At 53.8% G+C, this 27,818-nt stretch overlaps 1 protein-coding gene across 4 annotated transcripts in view; it reads left to right on the forward strand.

Annotated features, from left to right (window-relative positions):
* The window catches only part of UXS1 (UDP-glucuronate decarboxylase 1), a 74,410-nt gene extending 49,270 nt beyond the window's left edge, over positions 1-25,140 (forward strand). For 3 of the 4 annotated variants that reach the window (XM_030845079.3, XM_060309067.2, XM_060309068.2), the window contains 9 exons: positions 3,583-3,687; positions 6,376-6,435; positions 9,205-9,326; positions 15,022-15,141; positions 15,547-15,590; positions 19,051-19,111; positions 21,144-21,201; positions 23,348-23,451; positions 24,304-25,139. In XM_030845079.3, coding sequence (XP_030700939.1) covers positions 3,583-3,687; positions 6,376-6,435; positions 9,205-9,326; positions 15,022-15,141; positions 15,547-15,590; positions 19,051-19,111; positions 21,144-21,201; positions 23,348-23,451; positions 24,304-24,435 — 806 coding nt within the window. In that variant the 3' untranslated portion in view covers positions 24,436-25,139. Of the gene's footprint in view, positions 1-3,582; positions 3,688-6,375; positions 6,436-9,204; positions 9,327-15,021; positions 15,142-15,546; positions 15,591-19,050; positions 19,112-21,143; positions 21,202-23,347; positions 23,452-24,303 lie in introns of all 4 variants that reach the window. The other variant, XM_030845077.3, reaches the window with a different exon arrangement.
* Positions 25,141-27,818: the final 2,678 nt, after the last annotated feature.

A 27,818-nucleotide genomic window follows, 5' to 3' on the forward strand; every position in this document is an offset into this window, starting at 1 on the left:
ATTTGCATAGAACTTCTGTTTGTTTGGTTTTTTTTAAATCTGTGTGTCAGCTCCGAAAAACTTCTGGGGGTCAGAAAGCAGTCACAGGATTTTCCTCTTAATTAGATCAACCCCTTCAATAAATTCCCATATGGACAGACTGTAAACCATTTTAAAAGGTTTTGTGTTTTTTTAGTTTCTTGAAAAAGGATTATTCTTTGAACAGCATGGGTTCCGTTTTTAAATCAACCCAGTAGTTTTAAAACGTGGTTTTACAAAATACATAAATAATACACATGTAAGTAAAGGTCCAGGGTCTCCCCGCCTGGAGCGTCTGCGGCAGGATGCCAGGGGTCTGGGCACCTTTCATTCAGAAGCTTCCCTGGGGGGCTCTGATTGCAGAGTGAGGACTGAGGAGAATCCTCTACCGGCTGGCAGGGTCGGGGGTAGAAAGTGGGGGAACAAATGCACACACCAGAACTACTCATCTCCACCTCCGCTTTGGTAGAGGCACTGATCCCCTTTCTGCGCTTGCTTTCACCGCTCCTAAGCCTCTTTTTCTGTTTTTACCTTCGTCACCATGTTTAAGTGCACTAACCAGCAGTGTGAAGTACGTTGTTGTGAACTAGAGCCCCAGAACTTTTTCATCCTGCAGAACTGAAACCCTGTACCCACCAAACAGTAAGCCCGTCCCCCAGCCCCGGCGAACTGTCGGTACTCGCTGTCTGTGAACCTGACGGCTCTAGGGACCTCGTGTGCCTAATAGAGTCGTAGAGCATTTGTCACGTGACCGGCTTATTTCCCTTGGAGTAATGTCCTTAAAGTTCATCTGTCTTGTAACGTGTCAGAATTTTCTTCCACTTTAAGACGATAGTATTCCACTGTTTGGATTTACCTCATGTTGTTTATTGGTCCATCTGCCTGTGAACACTTGGGCGGCTTCCATGTCTTGGCTGTCGTGAATGATGCTGTCGTGAACATGGGTGTGCAAATATCTCTTTGAGACTCTGCTTTTTAATTCCTTTGGCTGTATACCCAGAAGCGAAATGTCTTATCATATGTTAATTCTATTTTTAACATTTTGAGGAAATGTCATACTGTCTTCCACAGTGGCTGCAGCACTTACATTCCCACCGGCAGCGTACAAGGGTTCCAACTTCTCCACATCCTTGACAACAACGTTTGTTACGTTCTGTTCCTGTTTTGTTTTTTTGAAGTAGTCATCTGATGGGTGTGAGGTAATACCCATTGTGGTTTTGATTTGCATGTTTCTGATAAGTGACATTGAGCATTTTTTCATACGCTTGTTGGCCATTTGTATATCATCTTTGGAGAACTGTATGTTTAGTGCTTTGCCATTTTTAAATTTGTTATTTATTTTTTGTTCATTTGTAGGAGTTCTTCATATATTCTGGATATTAGCTTATCACATGTGTGATTTGCAAGTATTTTCTCCCATTCTATAGGTTGCCTTTTTGCTTTGTTGATTGTGCCCTTTGATCTTGGCAGAAAAGTTAAGTTTGATGTAGTCTCATTTGTCTGTTTTTGCGTTTGTTGCCTTTGCTTTTGGTGTCACATCCAAGAAATCTTTGCCAAATTCAGTGTCATGCAGCTTTCCCACTATGTTTTCTTCTAGGAGTTTTATTACTTTAGGTCTTATACTTAGGTACTTAATCCATTTTGAGTTGATTTTTGTGTGTGGTGTAAGATAAGGGTCCAGTCTTATTCTTTTGCATGTGGATATCTAGTTTTCCTAACATCATTTGCTAGAGACTGTCCTTTCTCCATTGAGTGGGTTCAGCACCCTTGTCAGAGATTGTGTGATCATACACAGAAGGGTTTGTTTGTGGGCTGTCTATTCTGTTCCATTGGTCTTTATGTCTTGATGCCAGTAACACACTGTTTTGTTACTGTAGCTTTGTACTATGTTTTGAAATCAGGAAATGGGAGTCCAACTTTTTTTTTCAAAATTGTTTTGATTATTTAGACTCTTGAGATTCCATATGAATTTTAGGATGAATTTTTTTCTGTTCCTGCAAAAAAAAGGCTGTTGAGATTTTGTTGGAGATGATGTTGCAGAGTATTGTTTTTAAAATAAGAAGACTTAAAAAAATAAAAATCCCATCAGGAGTTTGCTGGAAAGCTCTTAGCAAAGCAAGAAGCCACGTCAGTAAACACCCAGAAGACGGGACCTGCAGCCTTGCACATGTATTCTTGCCTCCTGTGGTGTATGGTCCTGGTGTAGGAAAAACTGTAGTTACCAGGTTATACCATGAGTCTGTCTTCACCTAGAACCCCTTCCCAAAGATGCCGTGTGCACAGAACCATCCAGGTCCTGGTGGCTCACGTGTCCTCTGTCCCCCAGACACCCTAAGGCTTGAAAGACCGTGATCGTTGGGGTGAGTTGAGTGGAGACCAAGCCCCCTGCCTGGAATACTAGCCTCTCCTAGTCTGAGGATGAGAAAGCATCGTCCGCTGCTCACCCTGGGGTGGATGTGTCGGGAAACAGCCCCGGGTCCTGGATGGTACTGCAGTGATGCCCACGCCACCCCGGGGGTGACAGAAGACTTTCAGGGGGCCAAGGGTGTGTGATGTGGGGAGGTTGGGCAGTGTTTGGTCGGGGGCTGGTCTCTGCAGAATTCATCATGGGGACTTTTTTTTTTTTTTTTCCAAGTTTGCCTGTTCCACCCATCATCTCTGAAACCTGGCTCCTGAGGTGCCCTGACCTCAAAGGACAGCAGTGGTCCTGGCTGGGAAGAGGATGCGGGGGCAAGGGGACAAAGGGTGGAGGGGCAGGGTCCCTGCAGGCGCTCATATCGGGGCCGAGCCATGTGGGAGGGAGGGTCCCACTGGCAGTGGTGTCTCGGACCCCGTCCCCCGGCTGGCCTCAGCGGGGGTGGTTTTCCTTGACTGTAGCGCAGTGGGTGGCATCACAGACACTGTGTCTGCAGGGACGGCTCCCCCAGGGGACACGGCTGTGCCGGCCTCTGCTGTGGGGCAGGGGTCGCCTGACCCTGGGGAGTGAGGGTCGCAGGCGATGACATTAGAGCGGTTACGTGTGCACCAGGGGAGTCGTGCAGAATCCAAACATTTCACCATTCGTGGCCTTAAAAACCACCCTCTGACTGTCACCTCTGGGTCTGTTGTTTATAATAGCAGGACAAATAAAAACAGAGCAAAAGGCCCTCTTCTCCCAGACTTTTGTGCACTTCGTGTTAGCTTTGTTTTATAAATTTTAAATGTTGTTTATTAAATATTCATGCTTAACTCTGTCTGAAGAATCAGTCTGCCTTCTGATTTGAGTGCTTTATCTGGGACAGATCGTCTCAGAAAGCAATCAGCTTGGTAATCAGACCGTTTCTGATTAGAGGAGAACAGGCCACGTCAGGGGCCGGCACGTTTCTGTTCCAGATTAATGAGACTTTCTATTTTTGTTTAAAGTTCTTCCCATCGTACACATAAACTAGTTTGTAAGAAGAAGGAAACGTGACAACTAGAATTTCAGCGGAAGACACGAACACCTGTGTTACATGGTCTGATTCTTAGGAGTTCAGTCGGTCAGTGTTTTCCGTGGACGTAACAGGTGTGGTTTTGCCCCCACAGTGGACCAGATCTACCACCTGGCGTCTCCAGCCTCGCCGCCCAGCTACATGTACAACCCCATCAAGACGCTGAAGACCAACACCATCGGGACGCTCAACATGCTGGGTGAGTTGTGGCCCCCTCATCTTGCATCTGCTGTCGGGGTGTCTCGGTCCAGCGTCGGTCACTGACTGTTGTGTTCCAGTTTGAGCTTGGTCTTCGGCCGGCGCCCCCCACCCCCCGTCTCCGTCCGGGCCCTCGGTGTGACTTGCTTTGCCATCGGAACTTGTCATGGGGGCGGTAGTGACATCCCCTGGCCCCGAGCGGCCGCCCTCCCCTCCTGCGCTTCCCGGGACTCGTGGCATGTGAGCCTCGGCGGCTCTGATCCGAGACGGGGCGGGTGGACTGAGCCCACGCAGTTCGGGTGCTGCCCCCGGGGGGATGGGGAGAGCGCCCCTCATGGGGTGGTGGAGACTGAGCTCTTGGCTCTGGACTGACCGCAGGACTCGCCCTGGAAGTGGGAGGTGAGGGCGTGAGCACCGTCCCAGGTGCCGCACGTGCAAGTCCACAGACAGCTGGCCTGAGGCCCAGAGTCTGGGCCGTGTACACGTGGGCTTCAGTTCCCACAGGTTTAGAAAACCAGGGGTTTGGGTTAAGTGCAAAGTGGAAGAGAGGAACCACTTGTTTAAATATCAAGTAAAAAGTGGATTTAATAAGGAACATTTACGACAGGTTCCGCTGCGTTTTAGTTGGAGCGAAGCTGGGAGACAGACGTGAAGGGCGGTGGGATGCGAGCTCTGTCTCTTACACTAAGCCCTCGGGGCAGCGGGCTGTGCAGGAAGGGAAGGGTGATTCCTCTGATCCAGAGGCGGCGGCGGCCTGCGGACGGACAGAGCCCGATTGTGCTCACAGGTGCGCCTGGTGGAGATGCCCCGTTCTTGGCACTGCAAGCGCCTGCCCCCCCCTCCAGCCGCCCAGCCCCTCCTCCACAGAGCCAGCCGCAGTGCGGGAACAGCCTCGTGTGCACGGAGTTCTTTAGAAAGACGACTTGCCTCCCACCCGTCCCGTCCACTGGGGGCGCTCAGATGAGGATTACACTCAGGGGCTTGGCGACCATGGAGGACGGACAGGTTCCCAGAGCAGGCGCCCTGAAGTGCCCTTAGAGCTCCAGGGCGGAGGCTCGGGCTGGGGCTGGAAGCACGAGTGAAGGCGGCCTGGAGGACTGAAGGGGTCTTCCAGGGGCGACGTGGACAAAGGCTGCAGGGGGACAATGGCCAGGCTGGAAGGAGACCCAGTGGGACTCGGTTTTCTGTGCAGTGTCACTAGCTCTTCCGCACTTGGAGCGGGTCCTCTGAGCCTGGGGGGCCCTCCCTCTGCGGCGTCACCCCCTGCCGGCCCTGAGCGTGGCTGCGTCTTGGTGAAACCTTGTCCAGTTTCAGTGCAAACACCGGCCTCGCCGCAGGAGGGGGCCTCGTGGTGAGGGGTGTTCTGTGACTGTATCCCTGTCAGTATCCTGGCTGTGATGATGTGCTGCTCTTACGCATTGTTACCGTTGGGAAACCGGGCGAAGGGCATCTGTCTGGATTACTTGTAACAACTGCATTTGAATCTACGCTTTTCTCACATTGGAAGTTTAATTAAAAAAAAAAAAAAAGATCTCCGGATCCTTCGGGACTCCCACTGTCTCTGTGCAGCAGTGGGTCTGGCGGGGTCCGTCTGGCCGGCGCCTGTGGGGTGGGAACACGGGAGATGGGCCTGCAGTGCCGTGAGCCTGCAGATTCCACTTCAGCTGCAGCCCCTTTGCCGTTGTCCTCGAGCTCGTCGTGGCGTCTGCACCTTCACCAGCACTCTTCTCTGTTCTTGCTGTGCATCCTCAGGGCTCCCCGCCAGATGCTCCTATGCACTCACGCTGGGACCCTTCTGTCTCGCCCCCCGACACCCCCGGGATGCCCACAGCTGGCGTGCGCCCTGAGCTCTCCCTCCGGTGCACCTGACAGCCCGAGTTGGCCCTCTGCCCTGAGCAGTGCCCGGCGAGTGGCACGGCCGGCCCTGTGGCGTCTGTGCACAGAGGCTCCGTGGGGGAGTTGTTTGGGAAGCAGGGGGTTGAGTGCAGGCAGTGGGTTTCCCTGGGGCAGGGCCTGCTGTGTCGGGACTGTGAGAGCATCTGGAGGACTTACCTGAGCACTGCAGGTGACGATGCTCTAGTCTGCTCTGCATGGAGGGGTGTGAACCCGGGAACGGTTCAGAGCAGGACGAGGATGTGGCCAGTTGCTCTGGAAAAGATGCTCTGGAAGCTGGACTTCAAAGGAGGGAGGGAGGGTGCGGGGCGGAGGTGCCCGGACAGGAGATGGGCTCGGGGGCAGTTGGAGATGCCTGGGGCGTGTGGGGAGTGGGGGCAGGAGGCCGGCCATTGAGGGGGACAGTGAGGGGGGCGCTAAGGTCCGAGGGGCCTTGCCTTCTCCCTGCGGGGGTGGGGCGGAGTTACCTGACCAAATGCTGGGTGGTACGTTCGGGCGGAGGGATCTTTATGAAACTCCTCAAGTCATGACTTAGAATAAACCCAGACTCTGCATCTGGCCCTGCTTATAGTTACAAGTGTCCAGCTAAATGCTGTGCTTCTGGAGGCCCGTTCGTGCTTTCCTTACTATTTTCATTTTGGTTCCAAAGTAGATGCAGTAAGAGTGGGTAACTGAAGGTGCACGGGTGATCAGATGCAGTTAACGCTAAAAAATGCTTAAAGTGGCTACAGAAATGAGCGTGTGCACACGTGTTTTCCCTGTTCCCCGAAGGTGACGGTGTCCTGTCTCTCTGCAGGGCTGGCAAAGCGAGTCGGAGCCCGTCTGCTCCTGGCCTCCACCTCGGAGGTGTACGGAGGTGAGTGGGTGTCGCTCCGGCGCCCTGGACGGTTGCATCCCATCTCGGGCGCAGAAGGGACCAGTGAGTCTGGACTCCATTTCCAGGAAGGCCCGGCTGGCTCTTGCTCTCCAGCAGATGGCAGCAAGGGGCTCCCTCCTCCGGCTGGGGCGAGCCTTTCTCTCCTGCTGAAGGACCACCCCCTGAGGACGGTGTCGTGTCACTTTGCCCAAGAGCACCCGCCACTTACCAATCCACAAAAGTGTCTGCTCCACAGGTGCCCCAGAAGTCAGATCCTTGGGGACTCTGCCAGTTTAGCTGGAGCATTTGCTCCAGTGAGAGCAGGGTCCCCCAACCCCGCTGGGAGCTCAGGGGTCGGCTTCAGAGCCTGCTCGCTGGGGAGACGTGTGCCGGTTGCCTCACCTGTAGGAGGATGGGTTCTGGAAGAGTCTTAAGTAGGTGGAGCCAGAAAACGCAGGCCTTGAGGAAGTGAGCGTCCGGAGAGGGCTGAGGACCACGTGTCCACTCATGGGGCTTCCAGCTCAGCCCCGCCTGCTGGGCGCAGGGTTCTGGAGAAATGCTTAGTTGACGCGGCAGAAGCCAGATGCTACTGCGATGCGATTTTCTCCTTGCGTTACTGTCGCGGAAAGGAAGTGAGAAGGCAGTGTGGGAAGAGATGCCTTTTAAAAAATAAAAATAAAAAATAATAAGGGAACCAGCTGGAAAAAACCTATAGAGGCGGCAGTTCTGCTCTTTGCCACCCCCGTGGGAAGGCAGAGCACCCACCACCCCCTCCCACCTGCTCCCCCTCGGCTCTGGGAGTGGGGCACGCAGGGGGACCTTTATTCCCCGTCCCCCTGCTCCCTGCTTCCAGCCTCTGCAGAGGCCCAGCGGGTCCCCGAGCGGCACTGGGCGGCCCATTGTCACATGTCCCAGCAGCATCGGTGCCGACGCTGTCGGGGCTGCGTCCTTGTCGCCGCCTCAGAGCGCTGGCGGCACCCATCCAGGCCCCTGACGTCTTTCCCCCGCCCCCCCCCCCCCGACTCAGCATTGCATCTCTGACGGCAGCTCGCGGTCTTCAGGGCTTGTGACGTCGGGGTAACTCACGGAGGCCCCGCCAGCCCCGGTCTGCAGGCACCCACCTCCTGTGGGTTCCGTGCCTGGTCTGCCGGCCTCCCCGATGCTGAACAGGGGACACAGGGTCCAGACGAGGTGTCCCTCTGCACCCTCGCTTCTGTCGTAGCAAGGTGGTTTTGTGTGTCGTGAACCTCGCGCTTGTCCGCCCGGACAGTACCAGTCGAGGGGTGGTGCCTGTGCCCACCCTTCTCTTTCTGGTCCTTTGCCACGTTCAGGGTCTCCCTCTGGGAGTCCAGCTTGCCCAGCCCTTGGCAGAAATCCCTGAAGAGGTCTCGCGTCACCAGCACATCCACATGAAGTCCCGTCACTGGTTTTCTTCTCTCGGGGCCTATTTGTCTCTGAGCTGTTCTGCTTCTCAGGGAACTTTAAGCACAGCGGCAGCTGCAGAAGTCTGGGTCCTGTCCTGTCCCGGCTCACGTCCCGTCATGCCCACGAGCTTCAGCTCTGACATAAGCAGAAAGGAATTGTAACTTGGGGCTGGTGAACCTTATCCAGGTTTCTTGGCAAAGATTTATGCATTTTATAGCATAGTTGTGTAAAATTCCTGCTGTACCGGATAAATCAGGTATTAATTGATTCCAAAAATGCACTTGTGTTAAAAAAAAAAAAAAAAAAAAGAATTTGTAACTAGGAACTTCCCTGGTGGTGCAGTGGTTAGGAATCTGCCTGCCAGTGCAGGGGACGGGGGTTCCAGCCCTGGTCCGGGAAGATCCCACACTCTGCAGAGCAACTAAGCCCGTGAGCCACAACTACTGAGCCTGTGCTCTAGAGCCCATGAGCCACAACTACTGAGCTCACGTGCCACAACTACTGAAGCCCGTGTGCCTAGAGCCCGTGCTCTGCAACAAGAGAAGCCACTGCAATGAGAAGCCTGTGCACCACAAGGAAGAGTAGCCCCCGCTCGCCGCAACTAGAGAAAGCCCGTGCACAGCAACGAAGACCCAACGCAGCCAAAAAAAAAGTCAAGATAATATTTTTAAAAATAATAATCTGTGACTAGGTGTCTTTAGATAGTCCATTCCTCTGGTACATCTTAAAGTGTGACTGATTTACACACCAAAAAAGCAGGCGTTGGGACGCATACAGTGTGTGCTGGGGAAAGGGCTCTTTGCATTGCATTCTCCTGCTTAGAGGACCAGGGCCGACCAGGCCCTCAGGTGTGTCACTGAGGCTGTCAGGTGGTTCTGGTGACAGCACAGGTGAAAGCCATTCTGTTCCAGAGAGAGGCTCTTAAAATGTTTTCAATAAATCCATGCTTTATAAAATTCTATATTTTATAAACGTGAAATTGGACCCTATGTCTTTTCACATAGATGTTTAATTTAGTCTGTATAGTAATCTAAAAGTTAAGAACAGTTTACAGGAGGGGGGAGACTTAAAATCGAGAGACTTTGCTCTTTTAATTAATTTTTTTTCCTGTAAAAACTGTCATCACTGATACGAGTGGTCAGAATAGCGTGTCCTGCTAGACTAGAGGTGGACCGAGGGGCGCTGAAGGTGCTCCTCTGATAGGTATCTCTCCAGGTGAGATGTTCACCTTGGTCTTTCCCAAGCTCCCTTTTGCACCATCAGTATCCACTGTTCGTAAAGTGTATGAACGTGAACAAAGGGAGACTCTGACAGCACTTCCTTCTTGTTCCCCCCCCCCCGCAGACCCTGAAGTCCACCCTCAAACCGAGGATTACTGGGGCCACGTGAATCCCATAGGACCCCGAGCCTGCTACGACGAAGGCAAGCGCGTCGCCGAGACCATGTGCTATGCCTACATGAAGCAGGTATGCAACCCGCTGCGGGGCTGGCGGTGTAGACAGGCCTGCGCTGGAATGAAGCGCCGTGACCGGCCCTGCCCGGGGGTGGGCGTTGCCCCCGTTTGGCGCCTGCCTGTGGATCTCTCCAGGTTACAGATTGGCTCACCCCCACGCTGGGGCAGGTGGAGCCGACAGCCGAGAGCTCCCCACTGTCTACTCCGGAGACGTGACCCATCGGTCACAGGGCCCTGTCCTGCCTGCCTGAGGGCTGTGCAGGGGCCAGTCAGACGTCCAGATGGGGCCCAGCCAGGCCATCCACTGTGCTTGACCGGCTCTGAGACCCTCACAGACACGCCCTTGGAGGGATGTGTAAGTGAATAACCGTGGACGGGGGTGGTTCCACGACAGGCTGCTGACAGAGGCGTGGTGGCCACACTCTGGGACTCAGAGACGAGCAAGCGTCCATATCCTGGAGCAGCCCTCTCAGGCCGAGGGTTCCTCCTGCCGGCCAGCTCAGAGGTCAGCTGGCCACGGGCTCTGTGTGATGGGGAACCCTGCCTGGGCACCCAGTGCTGAGAGCTCACGGCTGGGCTGGGGGCACTGAGCGCCTTGTTTGTTTTTTGGAGGGCAGCCGGCAGAGACTTTTTTCTCTTATATTTTTAATGAAATACCAGTATGACGACCACAGAATAACCCTGTGCTGAGGTAGGTATTGGTGTTTAGGTTTCTCTGCCTTAGCTCTCGGCCAGGAGCAGAACTGGTTGTTTTCTAAGCCACTTTGGGCAGTTGGCTTGTAGTATCCATTTATTTTAATCAGTTCTAGAAAAGACAAACTATATCATTTTGGAGCCGGGAATATCTTGACCTAAAAGTTGAATGAGATGGTCTCCCAGGTACACAGAACAGCCTCTGTGTATGTTGGTGCCTAAGAAAACTAACTCGAGTGTGTGAGGGGACAGAAATCAGTAGGGTTCTCGGCTGTCTGCTCTCAGTCTCTGGGTGTATTTCTTAGTGAGTTTTTGTGTAGTTAAAGCTGGCGGGCAAGTAGGACGTTTTTTATTGAACTTCTAGTTCTTACTAAGTGATGAGCAGTATAACTTAATAATGTTGTGAGTATTCATATTACCTAAGGTATGAGCTCATGATAACTATGGTGTTTAGTAACAGTGTGGCCAACATTTATTGAGCGCTGACTGGATGCCAGGACCCAGGGTGTGGGTTCCACTGCGCATGTGCTGACCCGGGATCCGTAAGTGCCGTCCAGCTCGTGAGCGCAGGATCACAGCTCCCTCCACACCTGGGGGATGTCAGCGTTGGCATTTCTGCTCACACAGGTCTGGGAGAGGCACGCATGGATGGTGCTCCCCATAATGTATCCTCTAGGAGCCCTGTGTGCGGCTGGCCGGCTGTGGCCGTCGGGAGGGTGTCGCCTGCTGCAGAATGCCTCTGCTGCGGGGGCCGTCTGCCTGGGCTTCCCACCAGGGACCCCAGCAGATGATGTCACCTGTGTGCAAAAGTCACCTGGTGGTTAGGGTGACAGTGGGCTTCTCACGGGGGACAGTGCACAGACTGCTCCCTGTCACAGTGTCACGTCCGAGGGTTGCTTTCGGATACAGGCTCAGCACCTTTTGAGAAGCTCGGGTCTAGGCCAGCAGCACTGTGTAACCTGTGGGTTCTGCTCAGCACACCTGCCCCACGAATCCCGTCTGCCCAGGTGAGCAGTGCCGTCGGGCATCTGGAAATGCACCGTGGAAGGCCTGCCCCTGTGGCCTTGGAGGCAGGTGTGGGTCCTGTTCTCCCCACAGTCCCTCATGCACTCCTGCTGGCTGGCCCTTAGGTCCAGGAGTGACCGTGCCTCTGGCCCTGTGGCTGGCGGCGTCCTCTCTGGTTCTGGTGGCTGCAAGGCCAGTGGGCTGATGCAGGACAGCAGGGCTGGGCGCCTGGGCCTGGGTGGAGGTCCCTGTGGTCTCGCCTGGTTCTGAGTGGCCTTGAAGAAGGCCCAGCGTGAGCTTCAAAGCTCGCATGCCTTGTTATTCATGTTACACGTGCTGTGCTCCCTTCCAGGGAGAGCTGTGGTCCGAGACTGTGACCGCGGCTGGGTCTACACAGTGTACCTGTGCTTGCTGTCCGAGCTGTGCTGAGGGGAGGGAGCCATGGGCATCTTCTCTCTCTGTCCACAGGGCAGACACCACACAGTTGAGGGGTGTCGGGATTCTCGTACTGCAGGTTGCTTTGCCAGGATAGAAAATAAGAAAACACAGATAAGCAAGAAGGAAAAAATATTACCACCCACGGTCCCATTCAGAGATAAACGGAAGGGAAAAATAGAGCAGTTCTTTCACTTGGGATTTTATATTAGCTGCGGCAGGGGTGAGTCAGAGCCCCTCCTGCCACGCTGGGCTGGCCCCTGTGGGCACAGCCCGGTCTGGGGCAGATCAGACCATCTTTGGAGTTCAAACAGCAAAGCAACTGATGTTCAGTATTCCAGCTCTCCTGCTTCAAAACTTTGGGTGTTAGTTTTTGCTATCTGGAGGCAAATGAAAAAATAATGGCCAGTAAAATGATGAACCAGGTGGAATAGAATGCCTTTGGTGTATTTTTAGTTAATTTAATTTTTTTTAATACATAAAGGCATGTCCCCTCTTAAGTATAAATCATCATTTTATTGAAAAGACCGTAGATGGTATGTGGATATATCTTTCTCTGAATAAATCTAATATATAAGGATAGAGAATATAAACAAGATAAATCCAGGGATGAAGACACATTTTATAAAAGATTTTAAAGGATTCTCTTCTGGGTTTGTTGTAGTGAATTAAATATCCTAAAATGTATTCAAAATAGAATTTGATTTCCCAGGAAAATCTATCGCAGGTACATTGCAGGGCACGTTTCTTACATAAAGAGGGGCTCCCTGGACTCTTCTTCCAGGGGGTGGATTGAGCTGGCAGTCGGGATCAAAGGGCATCGCATCTTTCAGGAACACTTTGAACTTGTCAGAGAAGAAGTTACATTGGGCTGGTCCGTGCCCTTGGACGTGGTGGTTTTGTAAACGTGCAGACTTGTCCAGAAGGCTGCGGGCGGCGCTTGTGCGCTTCGGAGCTCACGGCCCCGCCTGCGTCTGAGCCTCCCCCACGGGGCTGGGTCTGCGAACCAGGCCGCCGTTCCTAAAAACACAGACCGCAGAGCAGAAAGACAGGAAACTCAGAAACCGTCTAGTCCAGGGCCTTGAGGGTGTGGTTTTGTTTTATTTTCTGGCATCAGAATGCTTAAAATTAAATGCCTGGGATGCGTATTATACCTTAGTTAACAAAGTGTTCAGCAACCGGCTGAAGGACGTCAAATGTCCAGTGAGCGGGGTTCACCCCAAGGGGCTGATCAAGCCCATGGCCTGGAACCCCCAGTGCAGGCCTGTTTCTGGTGCCCCCTCCCCGCTGGCCGTGCGCTGAGCCTGGGCGTGGCCTGGGCCTAGTGACCACTCTGGTCTGAATGTTAAGGGTCTGGCGGGACTGTTGAGGGCAGTTACCAGGCAGGCATCCCCCGTCCCCAAACCTGTGTGGCCTCCCTCTGCCGCCACCCATCGTGAACGGACACTTCCCGCACCTTCGGGCATCTTACTCAGCAGCTGAGCTCTGCCTGTTGTAATGGCCTCGGTCTCATCCCCAGGCGGGGAGCGGACCCCACGAAGGTATGTTTATGAGAGGCCGGGGGGAATCGTGTGGTTCAGCCTTCGGGGCTGCGTGACCCCCTTCCTTTAGGGATGGCATGTCCTTCTCCTGGGGGCCTGCCGTCTCTGGGGGCTTCCCGCCCTGTGTGTCCTGCTCCCTGCAGGCGAACGTGTCCTGGGCGCCTCCCTCAGGGCAGGCCTGGCACAGCGGAGAGGGTGTGAATGAGTTTGAGAGCTGGGGCTCCTGGGAAGCACGCGTCAGCGCACCTGATAGTCGGGAGGAGCTGCCCGTCCCCTGAGGCCCCGGACCCAGGCGGACAGGTCACATAGCCAGGTCCCTCTGTGCTGCAGTTCACGTGTGCAGAGCCCAGCGTTCCTGGGGGCGGGGGAGGGAGCAAAGCACAGCCCCCCAAGCGCCCTGCCGGCACGTGGCCTGACCGCTGTGAATGTGCTGAGCTTTTCCTCTCTTGGAATAAAGCCACCTTCACCCACTTTGGATTTTCTCATCTTGACAAGTAAATGCAGGCGGACACTTGGGAGCTGTTTTCTAGTGAGAGCAGCATCTCTGCTCGTCCCTGCCCCACCCCCCGTCGCTGAAATGCTCCCTGGTCAGTTCAGTAGAGAGCAGGGTTGGTTTATGCCCGGACCTGGAATTACAGCTCACATCGTAGGCCTAGGAGTCTGAATGCCCTTGGGAAGGCTCGATGGTGCATTGCTGGGGCTTGGCAGAAATGTGGCAGCTCCGGTTTCTGAAAGCTAACTGCGCTGGGTCCACACCTGCCAGCCACTGCACGCTGGCACACGTGGAGGCCTAGATGAGGCCGCTGGGGGCGGAGGCGGCTGGCAGCTCCAGCCACTGGGAGGCCTGCTGGGGCCCTAGGGATGCCGCAGCCCATGGCCGTCCACTCGCCGTACTTACAGTGGAGAAATTCTGTGCTAAATCAGCCCCATCAGCTACGGGTCCCTCAGGTTCCCAGCCTGCCCCGGCTCCGGTACGTAGAGTCAGGAAAGAACCGTACCGACTAGCAGGACCCCGGCAGCAGCTAAGCTGTCATCACCGGGCCTGTGCTGAGGCTGACTTGTACGTGAGCCCCGCCCGCTCCCGCTCTCCTGGTGAGGAGAGACCCACGGCATGGCCTGGCCACTGAGCCCTGGGGCTCACAGCCCACCCCACCAGCCCTCTGACACCCGGAGATGCGCGTCTGTTGCCTGATGGGTGATGGATTGCTGTAAGAGTCCGCTGATTCAGAGTGTGATGGAAACATTTAACTTTTTATCACTGACAAAGCAGTCTGTGAAATTGATAATTAAGCAAGATAGTTTGCAGAAGGCTTTTGGGGTTTAATAAAATATACTTTCCTTGACTACATGTTTGAAAATATGCTTTCCCCAATTACAAAAGTAAGAGATGTTTATTGTAATAACAATAGAAACATTAAAAGTACAAGAGGGCAAGTCTGGGAAGGTCTGGAACGCCCCTTTTTGTGAACAATGTACGTTGGCGTCTTCCCGGGCTGTTTAGCTGTACGTAGCCTGTGTCAGGTGCCAGATTGCCTTTGGTTTTTCACTGAACGGATGAGTTTTCCAGCAGAACAGACTGGGGAATGTAGTAGGTACAGTGTAGCCTTTTCGGAACCCTCACCTGCCCCTCCTTTCCCAGGACAAAGTGCTCTCTTGTTTTTCTTCAAATCAGCTATTAAACATTCACTAACATTTACATCTCTGTTGAGTGATAAATTTATACAAAATATTATGTGAAAGAGACGCATAGCACGGTCCTAGTTAAGAAAGTAGAATTTATTTCCTGGGGGAAAATGTACACCCATCATTAACCCCTTGCACTGTTTAACTGTCTCTCAGGTTTCTGCAGCACGTTTCACGCTGTGGGCCTCAAGGTGGTGGGAATCGGGGCTCACGTGAGTTTGGTGTAACTTGCAGCCTCCAGATTTGATTACAGAGAACAGAGCATCTCATCAGGACGGAAAAGCACCTGTGTCTGGAAGGAAGAGCAGAGGTACCTGTGGGGCGCCGGGCTCACCCTCTTCTGTGTTGCAGGAAGGCGTGGAGGTGCGCGTGGCCAGGATCTTCAACACTTTCGGACCCCGAATGCACATGAACGACGGCCGGGTGGTCAGCAACTTCATCCTGCAGGCGCTGCAGGGGGAGCCGCTCACGGTGGGTGGCGGGTGGGCGTGGTGGGGGGGCTGCCCTGAAGTCAGAAGTCCCCGCTGCCCTTGGAGGGAGGGAGGGGGCGGTGCGTGGAGGGAACACATGGGAGCCGTGACCCTGCACGGGGCCCAGGTCACCCTGCTCCCTGAGCTGCAGACACTCTGGTGCCTCGGGCTCAGGGCCTGCCTGCAGAGGCCTCTCCCGCCGTGCTCTTGGCCCATGACTGTGCCCGGGGGCGTCTCTGTCCACAGGGCGCCTCAGGGTGCCCCTGGGTGAGGCCCCGGGCCTGGTGGAGGGCCTGGCGCAGCTGGACCCTGGGGTTGTCAGGGCTGAGGTCAGGCTACGCCCCTGGTGGTTGAAGGCTCCCGTGCAGTCCGCGGTTCCGGGACCCTCCGTGTGGTCTCCCCGCAGGTGTACGGATCCGGGTCGCAGACAAGGGCCTTCCAGTACGTCAGGTAAGACCCCCAGGCGGGCGAGGGCCGTCCAGTCCCATCTGGGTCACTTGTTCGTTTTGCTGTTTTCATTCCGGTGAAGCAGCTGGGTTGACGGTTAGTTCTGCTCATCCCGTGGGCGCCCCCCTATCCCGGTTCTCTGCCAATAGAGGTCGGATGTGCTGGTCTCCTGCTGCCACCTAGTGTCTTGTCGGCCAAGCTGCCGGCCCCGAGGGTCACCCAGGGCCTCCAGTTCAGGCCAGTGAGGTGACGGCCTCAGGCTTGCAGCACACCTGCAGATGCCGAAATCAGACCCTTCAGATGTGCCTTCTGGGGTGGACAAGGTTGTCATCATTAAGAAGGTCAGGTGGCCTAATGCTGACAAATTTTGTGCCCGAACTAAATGTAGATAAAGGTATTTTAAGATCTTGGTTGAACGGTCTCACAGGGTCACATTCACTGATTTCTTGGTAGCCCTCCTCAGTCTAGTCTGTCGTCGGCCAGTTCGGTTGGTGGCAAGTTTTAAAGTGCGGTTTGGTTCTGAGAGAAGAGTTATTACATGAGCAGTTACATCTACCAAAATACGTCCCACGTGGCACAGTGGTGAATTCTGCATAGGTCTGTGGTGTCCTGAATCATTGGAAAATCTAGTTGTGTGTTTTGGGACTGTATATTTGCACTTTTCAGTACAAATACCCTGGAGTGCCTGTCCATCAGAAAATGCTGTCCCTGGGGCCTGCGGCCACCCCAGGGATGCTGTCGGGCGAAGTGGTGGCAGGTCTTGGGGGGCTCCCACCCCACCTCGGCCCGAGCAACACACCAATTTTTTCCTGGTTTAAAAGAAAAAAAAAAATTAAACACAACCACTGTAGATTTTTTTTTTCCTGCAAGTGTTTGTGGATTTTCACATTTAGCCCAAAAGAAAGCTGAGTAAGTGTCTTAAAATGAACAGTGGTTTTTCTCCCCCCATCGGTTAGTATCTTGCCCAGCAGGGCAAAAGCCTGGGACCGTCACGTCACTGGCCCACTTTGTTGCCCAAATAGTCTAAGAAGGGATTCAGCCAGGAGCTAGCCGGCCTGTTCTCATGTCAGAGCACTTCACTCGGGAGCCGTGCGCTGCAAGGAAGCAATTGCGGCCCATGTCTGTGTGGGGACCGTGCTCCTGGGATCCTGCGCTCGGGTACCATCTTCTCATCGTGACACGTGTCCACCCCGCCTGCCCTCACCCGGCCCCCGTGTGCGCCCTTTCTCGAGGTGTGGGGGGGGTCTTGACGTCTTAGTCGCGTTGAATCTCCTCCAATGGCCTCATCAAGGCCCCCAGCCTCCTCCAGCCTTACCACCTCGTGGAGTATTCCAGAGACCGTGCAGTGAAAGGGGCATCAGTTTCAACCCGTTCTTACTATTTCAAAGGCATCAGATACAGAATTCATTTAAAGTAGCCTCTCAGGTGCTTGCTTTTTGCTGGTGATTAAAATCCTTTAAGCATCGAGTGATGCGCGGGCTGCATTCCATCCCCGACAGGACATGCCTCGCTGGCCGGCCTGCACGGTCCACGCGCCCCGTCACCCACCCAGATGCCAGGGTGCAGCCTGGAAGGGACCTCAGTGGAGTCACTAGAAGTGGTGTTGGGGGCCCTTCGGGCAAACCCTTTCTCCGTGAGGCTGCGCCGTCTGGTCTCACATCTCGAGGTAGTGGGCTCTGACGTGCTGAGGCTCCCCGACGTCACCAGACTCAGGGAAGGCGCTTTCCCGGCTTTCGCGCTCCATTGTTCGAGGCTTGGCCCAGAGAGTTAACTTGCCAACGCTGGGCTGTTTTAAACAAGCTATTTTGTAGAAACTGAGGCTCTTTTACTTCACAGTTAAAAATGCACAATGTTCGGATCTGTACTTACTGAACTAAATTACCCATTTCCAAAATCCACGGTTGCCCTGCGGTAGCGTTGCACCATTTCTGGGTGACCGTTGCGGTCTCTGGGTGGCGTGTGTGCTGACATCCTGGCATAACCGTGCTTGGTGCTCTCGTGGCCAGGTTACGTCCTCACCCCATCACGGAGGCATGCTGTGTTGTCTTAAAAAGTCACTTTGTCAGAATGACACTTCTAAAGAGCTTCAGGTTAAATGGATGTGATCTGTGCACTTTTGGCCTTAAAAGTTGCCAGTTTTTTTGCATGAAAGATGCATGCCCCTCCCCCCCAGGATGATTACATAAGTGTCCGTCACCTTCCAGCTTAATATGGACCCCCCCCATTAAAAATGTTTGTGGATGCTACTGAATGGCACATTTTAACGTCTTTTCCAAATATGCAGAGACGTGTGCTGTCAGAGGATGTGTTGGGATGTGGTCGTTAACGGCTATAGTGATGAAGGGATTTTTGCCAGTTTCTAGAAGCGAGGAATCATCTCAAGTCAGCGGTTCTTTGCATCTGTGCTTGATCCGTGAGAGCAGAGCGGACAGAGCGGACTTTAGGCGTGTTCCTATAAAATGCCCATTGGTTGTAAGCAAAAACCCAGAAAATCATTTGTTTGCTAAATAACCCCACCCCCACCCCCAGATTGTTTCTCAGTGAAAAGGAAAGGAAAACCTGAGGTTTTCTTTTGGAAGTTTGGCACAGTAACCTGCTCCTTGCTGGTTATGGTGGAGGAGGGAAGAGGGTTCCAGGCGGCCGCATTTGCATCCCCGGAGCAGAAAGAACCCTCACAGCCTCGTGAGACACAGCTGGTGAAAGTGACTTATGACTTTTAGTAAAACGCTCGCGTAGCAGCCAGGTGTCATTTTTATGAAGTCACTTTTTTTTGACAGAACCACCCTTTAACGCTTCTGAAAATAAGAACCAAACCTTGGTAAGCGGAAAATTTGCCTCTTGACCGTCACCCTCACGGCCCACTCGCTCACCATCCGTCTGCAACACCCAGACGCCCCCGCCCGTCCCATCCGGGTGCGGGGGTTCCTGGGGGGAGGTGAGGGGCCGGAGGTCCAGGGAGCTGGTTTCAACACTCAGGGCTGTCTGGCTTTCTCTGTGATTTGCCAGTAGGAGACTTACATACTGGAGTTCTTCCATTGCAGGAGACCTTATTTTTAAAAAAACCATCTGCTTTTCCATATGGGCCGACTACCTGGGTTCCCGTTAAACATGGACTTTCCTCAGAAACTTGCATAAACGCCATCTTTTTTTGGGGTGTGTGCCTACTTTATTTTCATTTTTTAATTGCCGAAGGACTTCAGAAATATACAAAGTAGGGAACTCAGCCCTATCTCCTGCTCAGCCATCTGCCTCCACCCTCCCACAGAAGGCAGATCCCAGACGCCACATCATCCCATCTGCAAACACTGGAGCATCCTCTGCGCCCTCTAGGTGCAGGGTTTTATTTTGACGTCCAGTCTCCCGTGGGGGTTTTGGTTTCCTTCCGGGAGGTGGCCGGCTTGTGTCCGATGCTCGGCACCTGCGGGCCTCGGCGGGCACCTGAGCAGCCTCCCCTCTCTTCCAGCGACCTGGTGAACGGCCTCGTGGCACTCATGAACAGCAACGTCAGCAGCCCCGTCAACCTGGTGAGTCCCTCCCCAGCAGGCGGCTTCCTGCCTGGCTCATTCGCCGGCAGCACGCTTAGGGCACGTTCCTGTGTGTCGCTTGCCCAACACTAGAGGAAGATCCACGGAATAGAACAAAACGAGTCCACAAAGAAGATCTGGGACACGTGGCTGAGCCACGTGATAAACTAACCCCGCTCCACCCACCGGAAGGGCCAGGTCTAGAAATGCGTGAAGCCTTCAGTGGCTGGAGGTGACGTTCTGGGTGTCCTTTGTCCATCACTGAATGTGCAGTTGGGCTCGATAAGGCTTGCTTTCCGGGGCTGTAGAAGATGGAGTGGCTAAGCCAGTTTCCCTCACTGTCACGTCTGCGAGCGCCCAGACCCCCTTCGTGCCGCTTCCTCCCGCACTTCCTGCAGCGCAGACACTCCCGGGAGGGAGCAGAACCGGCCTGATCTCTGATCCGGCCTCGCTCACTCTTGGCGCTGGAGGAGGTGTTTCTCTGCAGAGCAGTTTGTCCTGTCTTCGGCCGGTTCTCCCTGGCAGAACGTTTTTCCTTCTGTTTAGAGGTAAAACCTCATCCTGTGTGTGCCCGCCCACTGTCCTGCCTTCTCCATGGGCACCCGCCCCCCCCCCCCCCCCCCCCCCCGCCAGAGCTGGTCTATTCCCCTGTGATGTGACAGCTTCCCCAGGACTTCCCCAGTCTCCTCTCCAGCTCTTCCAGGGATCAGGTTGGGCTAGAGCCCTCGGACCCTTTTGGTCACTGTCTCCTGAATGGTTTCATTCCACCCCGTTTAAAATGCGAGGTGTCCAGTGTAGACTGCCCGTCATTCTAGACGGCCCACTTCTGCCGATGGCAGCTGACCCGAGCCCACCCCCCGCCCCGCTCAGTGGGGGAGCCCCTCCCCTCTCACCACCTCGGTCTCCTCGGCCACCTCCCCTCCCTAGGAGGGGCTAAGCTCACAGGTGTGGGCGTGCCTGCTAATTTCTTGAAAGCACTTCACTTGCAAACCGTTCCTTGTACTTTTCTTCATGACCGGCAGTCTGAAGCACGCTCTGGAACGTTCATTTCTCCTGGGTTGGGCGGGAGTTCCTACCAACAGCAAAGGAGAGGTCACTCCCTGTGGGACCTTTGACCAATTTATGGGTCCCGGCGGCCGCAAGCACCCAGCCAGCGCTGTTTTCATGCATTTTCAAAGGAACAGGGAGTTAAACAGCATAAGCCGTGTCTCGTGAATCCTCACTTCATCTTGAGCCTTCACCGCCCTTACCCTGTGTTTTCACTTCTCGCCCTTCCAAGTGTGCGTCTTAGTGGTCGCCCCAAGCAGCCACTCCCCGCTTTAGTGCCGCGTCGTTCTCGCCTCTTTGCACAGGGCCGTGCTGGAGTGTCTGACTCCTGTAGAAACCTGTCTTGTTTCAGGGGCGTGTCTGCCGGTAGCCCCGGGGTGCTCATAATTAGGCCTAGGGTCCCTTCCTGCCTCTTTTACCTTTGGTCTCAGACGAAACCAGGAGATTGGGGATGAAGAGTGGTGGGACGTACGGTTGCCAGACTTCATGGTGCGCTCTCACGGGACGGGACGAGCAGGCTCGGGGAGGGGAGGGGCTGTGGCTGCTGGAAGGTACCATGGCAGGAAGAGGAGGAGGGGCGCCCAAAGTAAGCCCGCCATAGAGCCACATCCTGTCTCTCGCACCGGCTGCCCAGGGCCCCCCTGCGAGCGCGTTTCGCGTCTGTTGGGACTCCTGTCCAGGCTCACGCGTCTTCATCACCGAGGGGGTGAGCACGGCGCCCCCAGGGGCAAGAGTGTCCTGGGAGAGCTGAGCTCGCAGAACCAGGCTTTCCTGTAGAGCGACACCGAGCCTACAGTACCCTTGCGTCTGGAAACCGTCCCGTGCCTGGGCCAGGGGACGCAGCGCCCTGATGCGCCGCTACACAGGCGGGCGTCTGCTGACCCTGCCCCCGCCCCCCGGCGTCGGGGACGGCGCGCATGTGGTGCGGGAGGGCGTGGAGTCGCCGTTGTGTTTACACCTCTAACCAGAGACCTTTCTTCCTTAGGGGAACCCGGAAGAACATACGATCCTGGAATTCGCTGAGCTAATTAAAAACCTCGTTGGTAAGTAGGACAGAGGCCTTCCTACGTGTGACCGACCGCGCTTACCCTGTCGGTTAATAACGCCCCGCCTGGACGGTGGGTAATTAAGACACGCTAATCGAATTGGATGAAAAGCAGAACTTGATCAGGAGGGCCTCACCGTTTTGTGATTCTAAGTGACGGAAAGGTGAAGGGGTGCGGGGAGGGGCCCAGCTTTGTTCACCCTCGTAACAAGGTCTGTATGGAGCAGAAATGGTACATCTGACCTCTGTGCTCGAGACGTGATTGGGGCCGGCAGTTCTGCCCAGGTGACCACTGTCTGGTTCCGGATGCCAGCTGGGCCGAGCACAGGATTTCAGGGAGTGGGAGAGCGACACTGGGGCTTGTGTGATTCTGGTGGAATCCGGTGGCGAGTTTTAGGTCCCATGTGCAGTTCTGGCCAACCTGGCCACGGGGTGTTGCAGGCAGTGTGGACACTGGGCGTGGCCCCCCGAGAGGGTGTGCTCTTAAGCCATGAGAAGTCTGCGTCTTCAGCCAGCTGTGGGCTGCCGGTGTCCACGGGCTGTGCCCTTGGTCACACGGTCAGGTTCCTGGGGCTCGGGTTGGGGGGGTGTCTGCTTCCCAGGTTTGATCAAGAAATCAGTGTGCAGACACAACCAGACTGGAGTGGGGTTGGCTAGGCCAGGCGAGCGTGATGGGGGCCTGTCTAGACCCTGCACCTAGCAGGCTGGATTCTCTGCAGTTGTCCTTCCCGGACAGTCGGCCAGGACAGGGGATGGTCCTGCTGAGATGAAAACCACAGCATCTTCATCCCCATCAGGCACTTGTTAGAAATGCAGAGTCACACACCCTGCCCGCGTCTCCCGGGTCAGAATCCGCGTTTGGCGACTCCTCAGGCGCTCGTGCTCACGTTGAGGTTGGGAAGCTTGTCCGGAGCCTGGGTGGATGGCTGTGTAACACATCGACCCAGGTCCCTGGCTTCAGGCGGCAGCTGTTTTATTCGCTCCAGATTCTGGGACCAGGGCTGGGGACTTCTTCTGCAGGCCTGGCCAGTGGTTACTGGGCTGGCTTCGATCTGTTGGTCCTAGGAAGCTGGAGCAGCCGGGCTTCTGTCCTTCTGCTTGAGGTTTGTCCAGCAGGGTGGCTCTGGCAGGGCGTAGGTGGCAGGGCCTCGTAAGGTGTCAGCCTGGGCTGGCCGACGGTCACTCCCTGGCACTCTGCCCGTTAGACGGGCTGAAGGGAGCCTGGCTGCAGGGCATGAACACCTGAGGGGGGCTCGTCGGGGCATCAGGGTCACAGCCCCCCCCCCGGTGGCAGTGGGCACGCGGCTGTGCTGCTGAGGGGGATGGTATGCGTTGGGCCTGCCCTCTCCTTCCCCTTGGGGTGGCGCAGGCTGGTGTCCTGCCCTTGCCAAGTGCTGTGTGGCCAGCAGCACATTCCCCGGGGGTGGGGAGCTGACTTGGGACACAGCCCTCCATCTGCACCTGTATCCCGGTGCGGGTGGGCCAGCAGCACATTCCCCGGGGGGGGGGGCGGGGGGGCCAAGTAACTTGGGACACAGCACTCCATCTGCACCTGTGTACCTGCGCTGGTGGGCCAGCAGCACGGTCCCCGGGGGTAGGAGGGGGCAAGGTGACTTGGGACTCAGTACTCTATCTGCACTTGTATCCCTGTGCGGGTAGGCCAGCAGCACAGTCCCGTGGGGGGGGGGGGGGCGCAACGTGACTTGGGACACAGCACTTTATCTGCACCTGTGTACCTCCGCTGGTGGGCCAGCTGTCCCCGGGGGGGGGGGGGCAAGGTGACTTGGGACCCAGCACTCCATCTGCACCTGTATCCCTGTGCGGGTGGGCCAGCAGCACATTCCCCGGGCGGGGGTGGGGGCGACGTGACTTGGGACACAACACTCCATCTGCACTTGTGTACCTGCACTGGTGGGCCAGCAGCACTGTCCTGGGGGTAGGAGGGGGCGAGATGACTTGGGACAAAGCCCTCCGTGTGTACCTGCGCTGGTGGGCCAGCAGCACATTCCTGGGGGGGGTGAGGTGACTTAGGACACAGCACTCCATCTGCACCTGTATACCTGCGATGGTGGGCCTTGCCTTCGATGTACGTGGAGAGTCGCATCCCAGTGGTTCCTGATTCTCACCTTTTTTCAACAACACAGGCAGCGGGAGTGAAATTCAGTTTCTCTCTGAAGCCCAGGATGACCCCCAGAAAAGGAAACCAGACATCAAGAAAGCAAAGCTGATGCTGGGGTGGGAGCCAGTGGTAAGTGGGGGGGGGGTGGCTCCACCCCTGCACTGTGTTCCCTGGGGGTGCTGCCACGTGGGGTGGCCCCAGCAGTGTTCTCTCCGGGGCCACATGGTGCTTGTAGCCTGTGTCCCTTGTTCTCTGTTAACAGGGAATGGCTTGGCCCCAGGTAGCCCTGCCTTGCCTCTGTTCACTCAGGCAGGGCGTCATGGCTGTGCAGGGCCGGCCACGATGCCCATGATGTGGGCGAGCCCATCCACCCCAGTTCCTATGCAGGTGGAGCAGGGTGGGAGTGTGAGAGGCTGAAGGGTAACGGTGGGCCTCCCGTCCTTTCTGTTGCCCTTGGAGTCCATCAGGCTAGGTGGTGTGGCCTCGCCAAGCTTGGGCTGCCTGTCCCCCAGGCAGACAGTTCCTCCTCCCCCCGCCCCGAGGCTGGGCGTGGCTGGTGCATCCTTTCCTACAGGTCTCAGTCTAGAGGTCATGTCCGCAGAGAGGACATGGGCAGCTGATTCGGTTTCCGTTTCCTGTTTGCTGCAGGGCAGCTCTAAATTATGAGGGTCCCCAGGGGTGAGGGTCCCCAGGGGTGAAAGTACAGAGAGTAAGTGTCACCCAGAGAATCAGGCATGTGGATTGGATACGGATGCTTCCACGCATCTTCCTCCTCTGAGAGGAAGGGTGCGTGGGGGCATTATTTTAAGGGTGCCTTTTGTGACTGATTCAAACTGGAACAGACTCCCAACCTGCAGGAGGAAGTGTGGGTCTCTGGGGCTGCAGCTCCTTCAAGTGCAGCCTGTCAGGGTGCACAGCACAGGCGCAGACAGCTTCGGGGGACCCGGCCGCGCCCCTCATTCTCGCTCTGTCTTTAAATAGGTCCCGCTGGAGGAAGGGTTAAACAAAGCAATTCACTACTTCCGGAAAGAACTCGAGTACCAGGCGAATAATCAGTACATCCCCAAACCAAAGCCCGCAAGAATAAAAAAAGGACGGACGCGCCATACCTGAAAACCTCGCCTTTCGGGACGGGAGATGCCCTGTTTCACACTTGAGGAGATGTATTTTTCTTTTTTTTAAAGAAAGACTTAAACAGGTATCATGAAGAACAAACTGGAATTCATTCTGAAGCTTGCTTTAAGAAATGGATGTGCCTAAAAACTCCCCTAAAAAACTGCAGATTTTGCCTTGCACTTTTTAAATCTTTTTATGTAAAATAGCATTGATGCATCTCTGCGTATTTTCAAATTTTTTACCTTGCCGTGAGAGCCTATGTCGTGACTGTCATCGACAGTTTTATTTACTGGTTTCTTTGTGAAGCTGAAAAGGAACATTAAATGGGGTGATTAAATGCCGATTTATTTATAAAGTGGGTACTAATAAACGAGACGTTATACTATGCACAGAGAAGAAGCAGCAGCCCAGCAGTGTTGTCAGGTAGGTGGGGGGCGCACCGCATTCATTCTCGGGCAGATAAAATTCTGTTTGAGGGCTTTATGTTTCTTCTAATTCAGGATTTTTCCAAGGTCTAGTTTTTAGTTGCAGACTTGACTTTGAAATGTTTCTGTTGGTTATCACAATGCAGGATATTTGAAATCAGTCACTACTGTGTTGTGCTGCACCTGGTGGGGGTGGGAAGCTAACATATTCTTGGTTAACAGTGGTTAAATATGCTATTTTAATAAAATACTGAAACTCTCAGTTTTAAAGGTTGGCTTTCTGCTTTGCATGGCGCATCCTCGGATGGCTAAGAAAAATATTAGAGAATTTTAAAGAAAGTCTGTCAGCTGTCGAGGCTGGTGTGTATGTAACTTGAGTGGATAGTGGAAACACTTCTGTGCTGCTGGGGCTGAAGCTGTGCAAACGCTGTTCACTGCAGTGGGGAGAGATTTTCAGGTCTCACCCAGGGTTAGAATCATTGTGTGTCCTTCCCTGGAAGCACGGAGCAGATGGAGAAAAGGAAGTGTCATTAGTGACCTGTGGAGTAGAAACTGAGAGCTTCCATTTTCACTAAGAATTCTTTCAAGGTTTAGTGGTAGGGCTTACTGGTAGGGTTTTGGGGGTTTTTTTGCGGTACGCGGGCCTCTTCCGTTACGGAGCACAGGCTCCGGACGTGCAGGCTCAGCAACCACGGCTCACAGGCCCGGACCGGGGCACGAACCCGTGTCCCCTGCCATCGGCAGGCGGACTCTCAACCGCTGCGCCACCAGGGAAGCCCCCGGTGGGGTTTTTAAATTGCTTTTATAACAAACGGAAGGACACGTAGGAAGTTAAGGCTACACACTTTCGAGTCAGTTGGCCCCAGGGCGTAGTGACAAATGCTGCAAGGACACCAAGGGGATGAAAGCATCAAGCAGGGGCGCTGTGCTCGTTTCCATACGAACCAGGGTAAACTAGGCTTGCCTGTCTGTCCTTCCAAATCTCCTAGGGATATCTATTTTTTTAATTGGACATGTTTTTCCAATCAGAATTTCTGGGGTCAGACCAAGGAAGCTGTGGTTTTATTTTATTTGTTGTGCTAAGATTCTGGAACTGAAGGTCAATGCTAGAGTGGGCATGGTGTGAGAAGGAGAGGACTCAGGATGCCTTCTTATATTTAGTTGTCATTATTTGGGCCTGAACTAAGTGACACCATTTACTGAGAGGGGGTGAACGGAAACTTGTTTGGGAACCACTAACGGTGACATCCAGGCACTGAGGAAAGAGCGAGGCATGGAGGGAGTTTGGTGGAGCTCAGCTGTGCAGTGTGGGTAGGGAGAGCCCCAAAGCCCCAGGCTCCAGAATTCTCCTACCTCGTTACTTGCTATATCTAGAATATAGGAGTATCTAGAGTTCCTCTGAAATTCATTCCTTTGACTTTCTTCCCCACGGTTTTCATAAAATATACTCATGGAACGAGAGGGGGGAGCTGAAAAAAATATTCCTAGGAAAAGGGCTGACAGTTTCCTGAATTTGGCAAAGCAGCATAAAGGTTCCGATTCAAAATGCTGAGTGAACCCCAAATGAGATAAAACCAAAGAAATCCACACCAAGTCGTAATAGTCAAAACTAAAGCCGTAAGCAAAGAATCTCAAAAGTAGCCAGAGGGAAATGACACATTACCTCCAGGTTCAAAACAATCAGAATGGCAGCAAGTTCCTCAGAAACAGGGCCCCAGAAGTACGTGGCACATTTTTCATGGGCTGAAAGAACTGTCAATCCAGAATTCTATATCCCATGAATACCCTTCAGAAATGGAGGGGAGGGCTTCCCTGGTGGCACAGTGATTGAGGGTCCGCCTGCTGATGCAGGGGACACGGGTTCGTGCCCCGGTCCAGGAAGATCCCACATGCTGCAGAGCAGCTGGGCCCGTGAGCCATGGCCGCTGAGCCTGCGCGTCCAGAGCCTGTGCTCCGCAACGGGAGAGGCCACAACAGCGAGAGGCCCACATACCGCAAAAAAAAAAAAGGGGGGGGGGAAATTAAGACATTCTCATATGAAGTAAAATTGAAAAGTTTTCACCAGGAGACCTACCTTAGAAGTATGGCTAAAGTAAAATTCTCTAAACAAAAAGGAAACACTAAAATATGGAAACTTGGGACATCAGAAAGGAAGAACGAACAAGGAAAGAGCAAAAATATGGGTAAATATAATGGGTTTTCTTTCTCCTCTCAAAGTTTTCTAAATTATATTTGATGGTTGAAGCAAAAATTATATAAGTTTTATGGTTTCCAATGCATATAAGTGAAATAAAATAACTATATTATAGATATGGGAGGGTAAAAGAAAGTAACGTTTCCAAACTGGTAAAACTTGTCACCAGTAGATTTTGAGAAGTTACGTGTGTGCAGACTGCAGTGCCTGGAGCATCCACTAAAAGTCTGTACAGATGCCCAAATAGAACTCTAACAAAAGAACTCTAATTTAAACTGCGTGAAGGGAGGAAAAAATAGAACAAAAGACAAGCGGAAAACAAAAAGTAAAATGGCACATTTAAACCTTAACATAATACATTAAATACAAATGGAGGTACCAGGAAGCCTGCAGAAGCCTTAGACAAACTCCTCCACCATGGGGCAGACAGCAGAAGCAAGAACTACAACCCTACAGCCTGCAGAACAGAAACCACCATCACAGAAAATTAGACAAAATGAGATGGCAGAGAAATATGTCCCAGCTGAAGGAACAAGCTAAAACCCCAGAAGAACAACTAGATGAAGCAGGCCATCTACCTGAAAAAGAAGTCAAAGAAATGACAGTAAAGATGATGCAAGATCTCGGAAAAAGAATGGAGGCACAGATGGAGAAGATACAAGAAATGTATGGCAAAGACCTAGAAGAACTAAAAAACAGACGAACAGCACAATAACTGAAACGAAAAATACACTAGAAGGAATCAATAGCAAATAACTGAG

The sequence above is a fragment of the Globicephala melas genome, chromosome 12 (assembly GCF_963455315.2).
Source record: "Globicephala melas chromosome 12, mGloMel1.2, whole genome shotgun sequence".
Classification (NCBI taxonomy): domain Eukaryota; kingdom Metazoa; phylum Chordata; class Mammalia; order Artiodactyla; family Delphinidae; genus Globicephala; species Globicephala melas.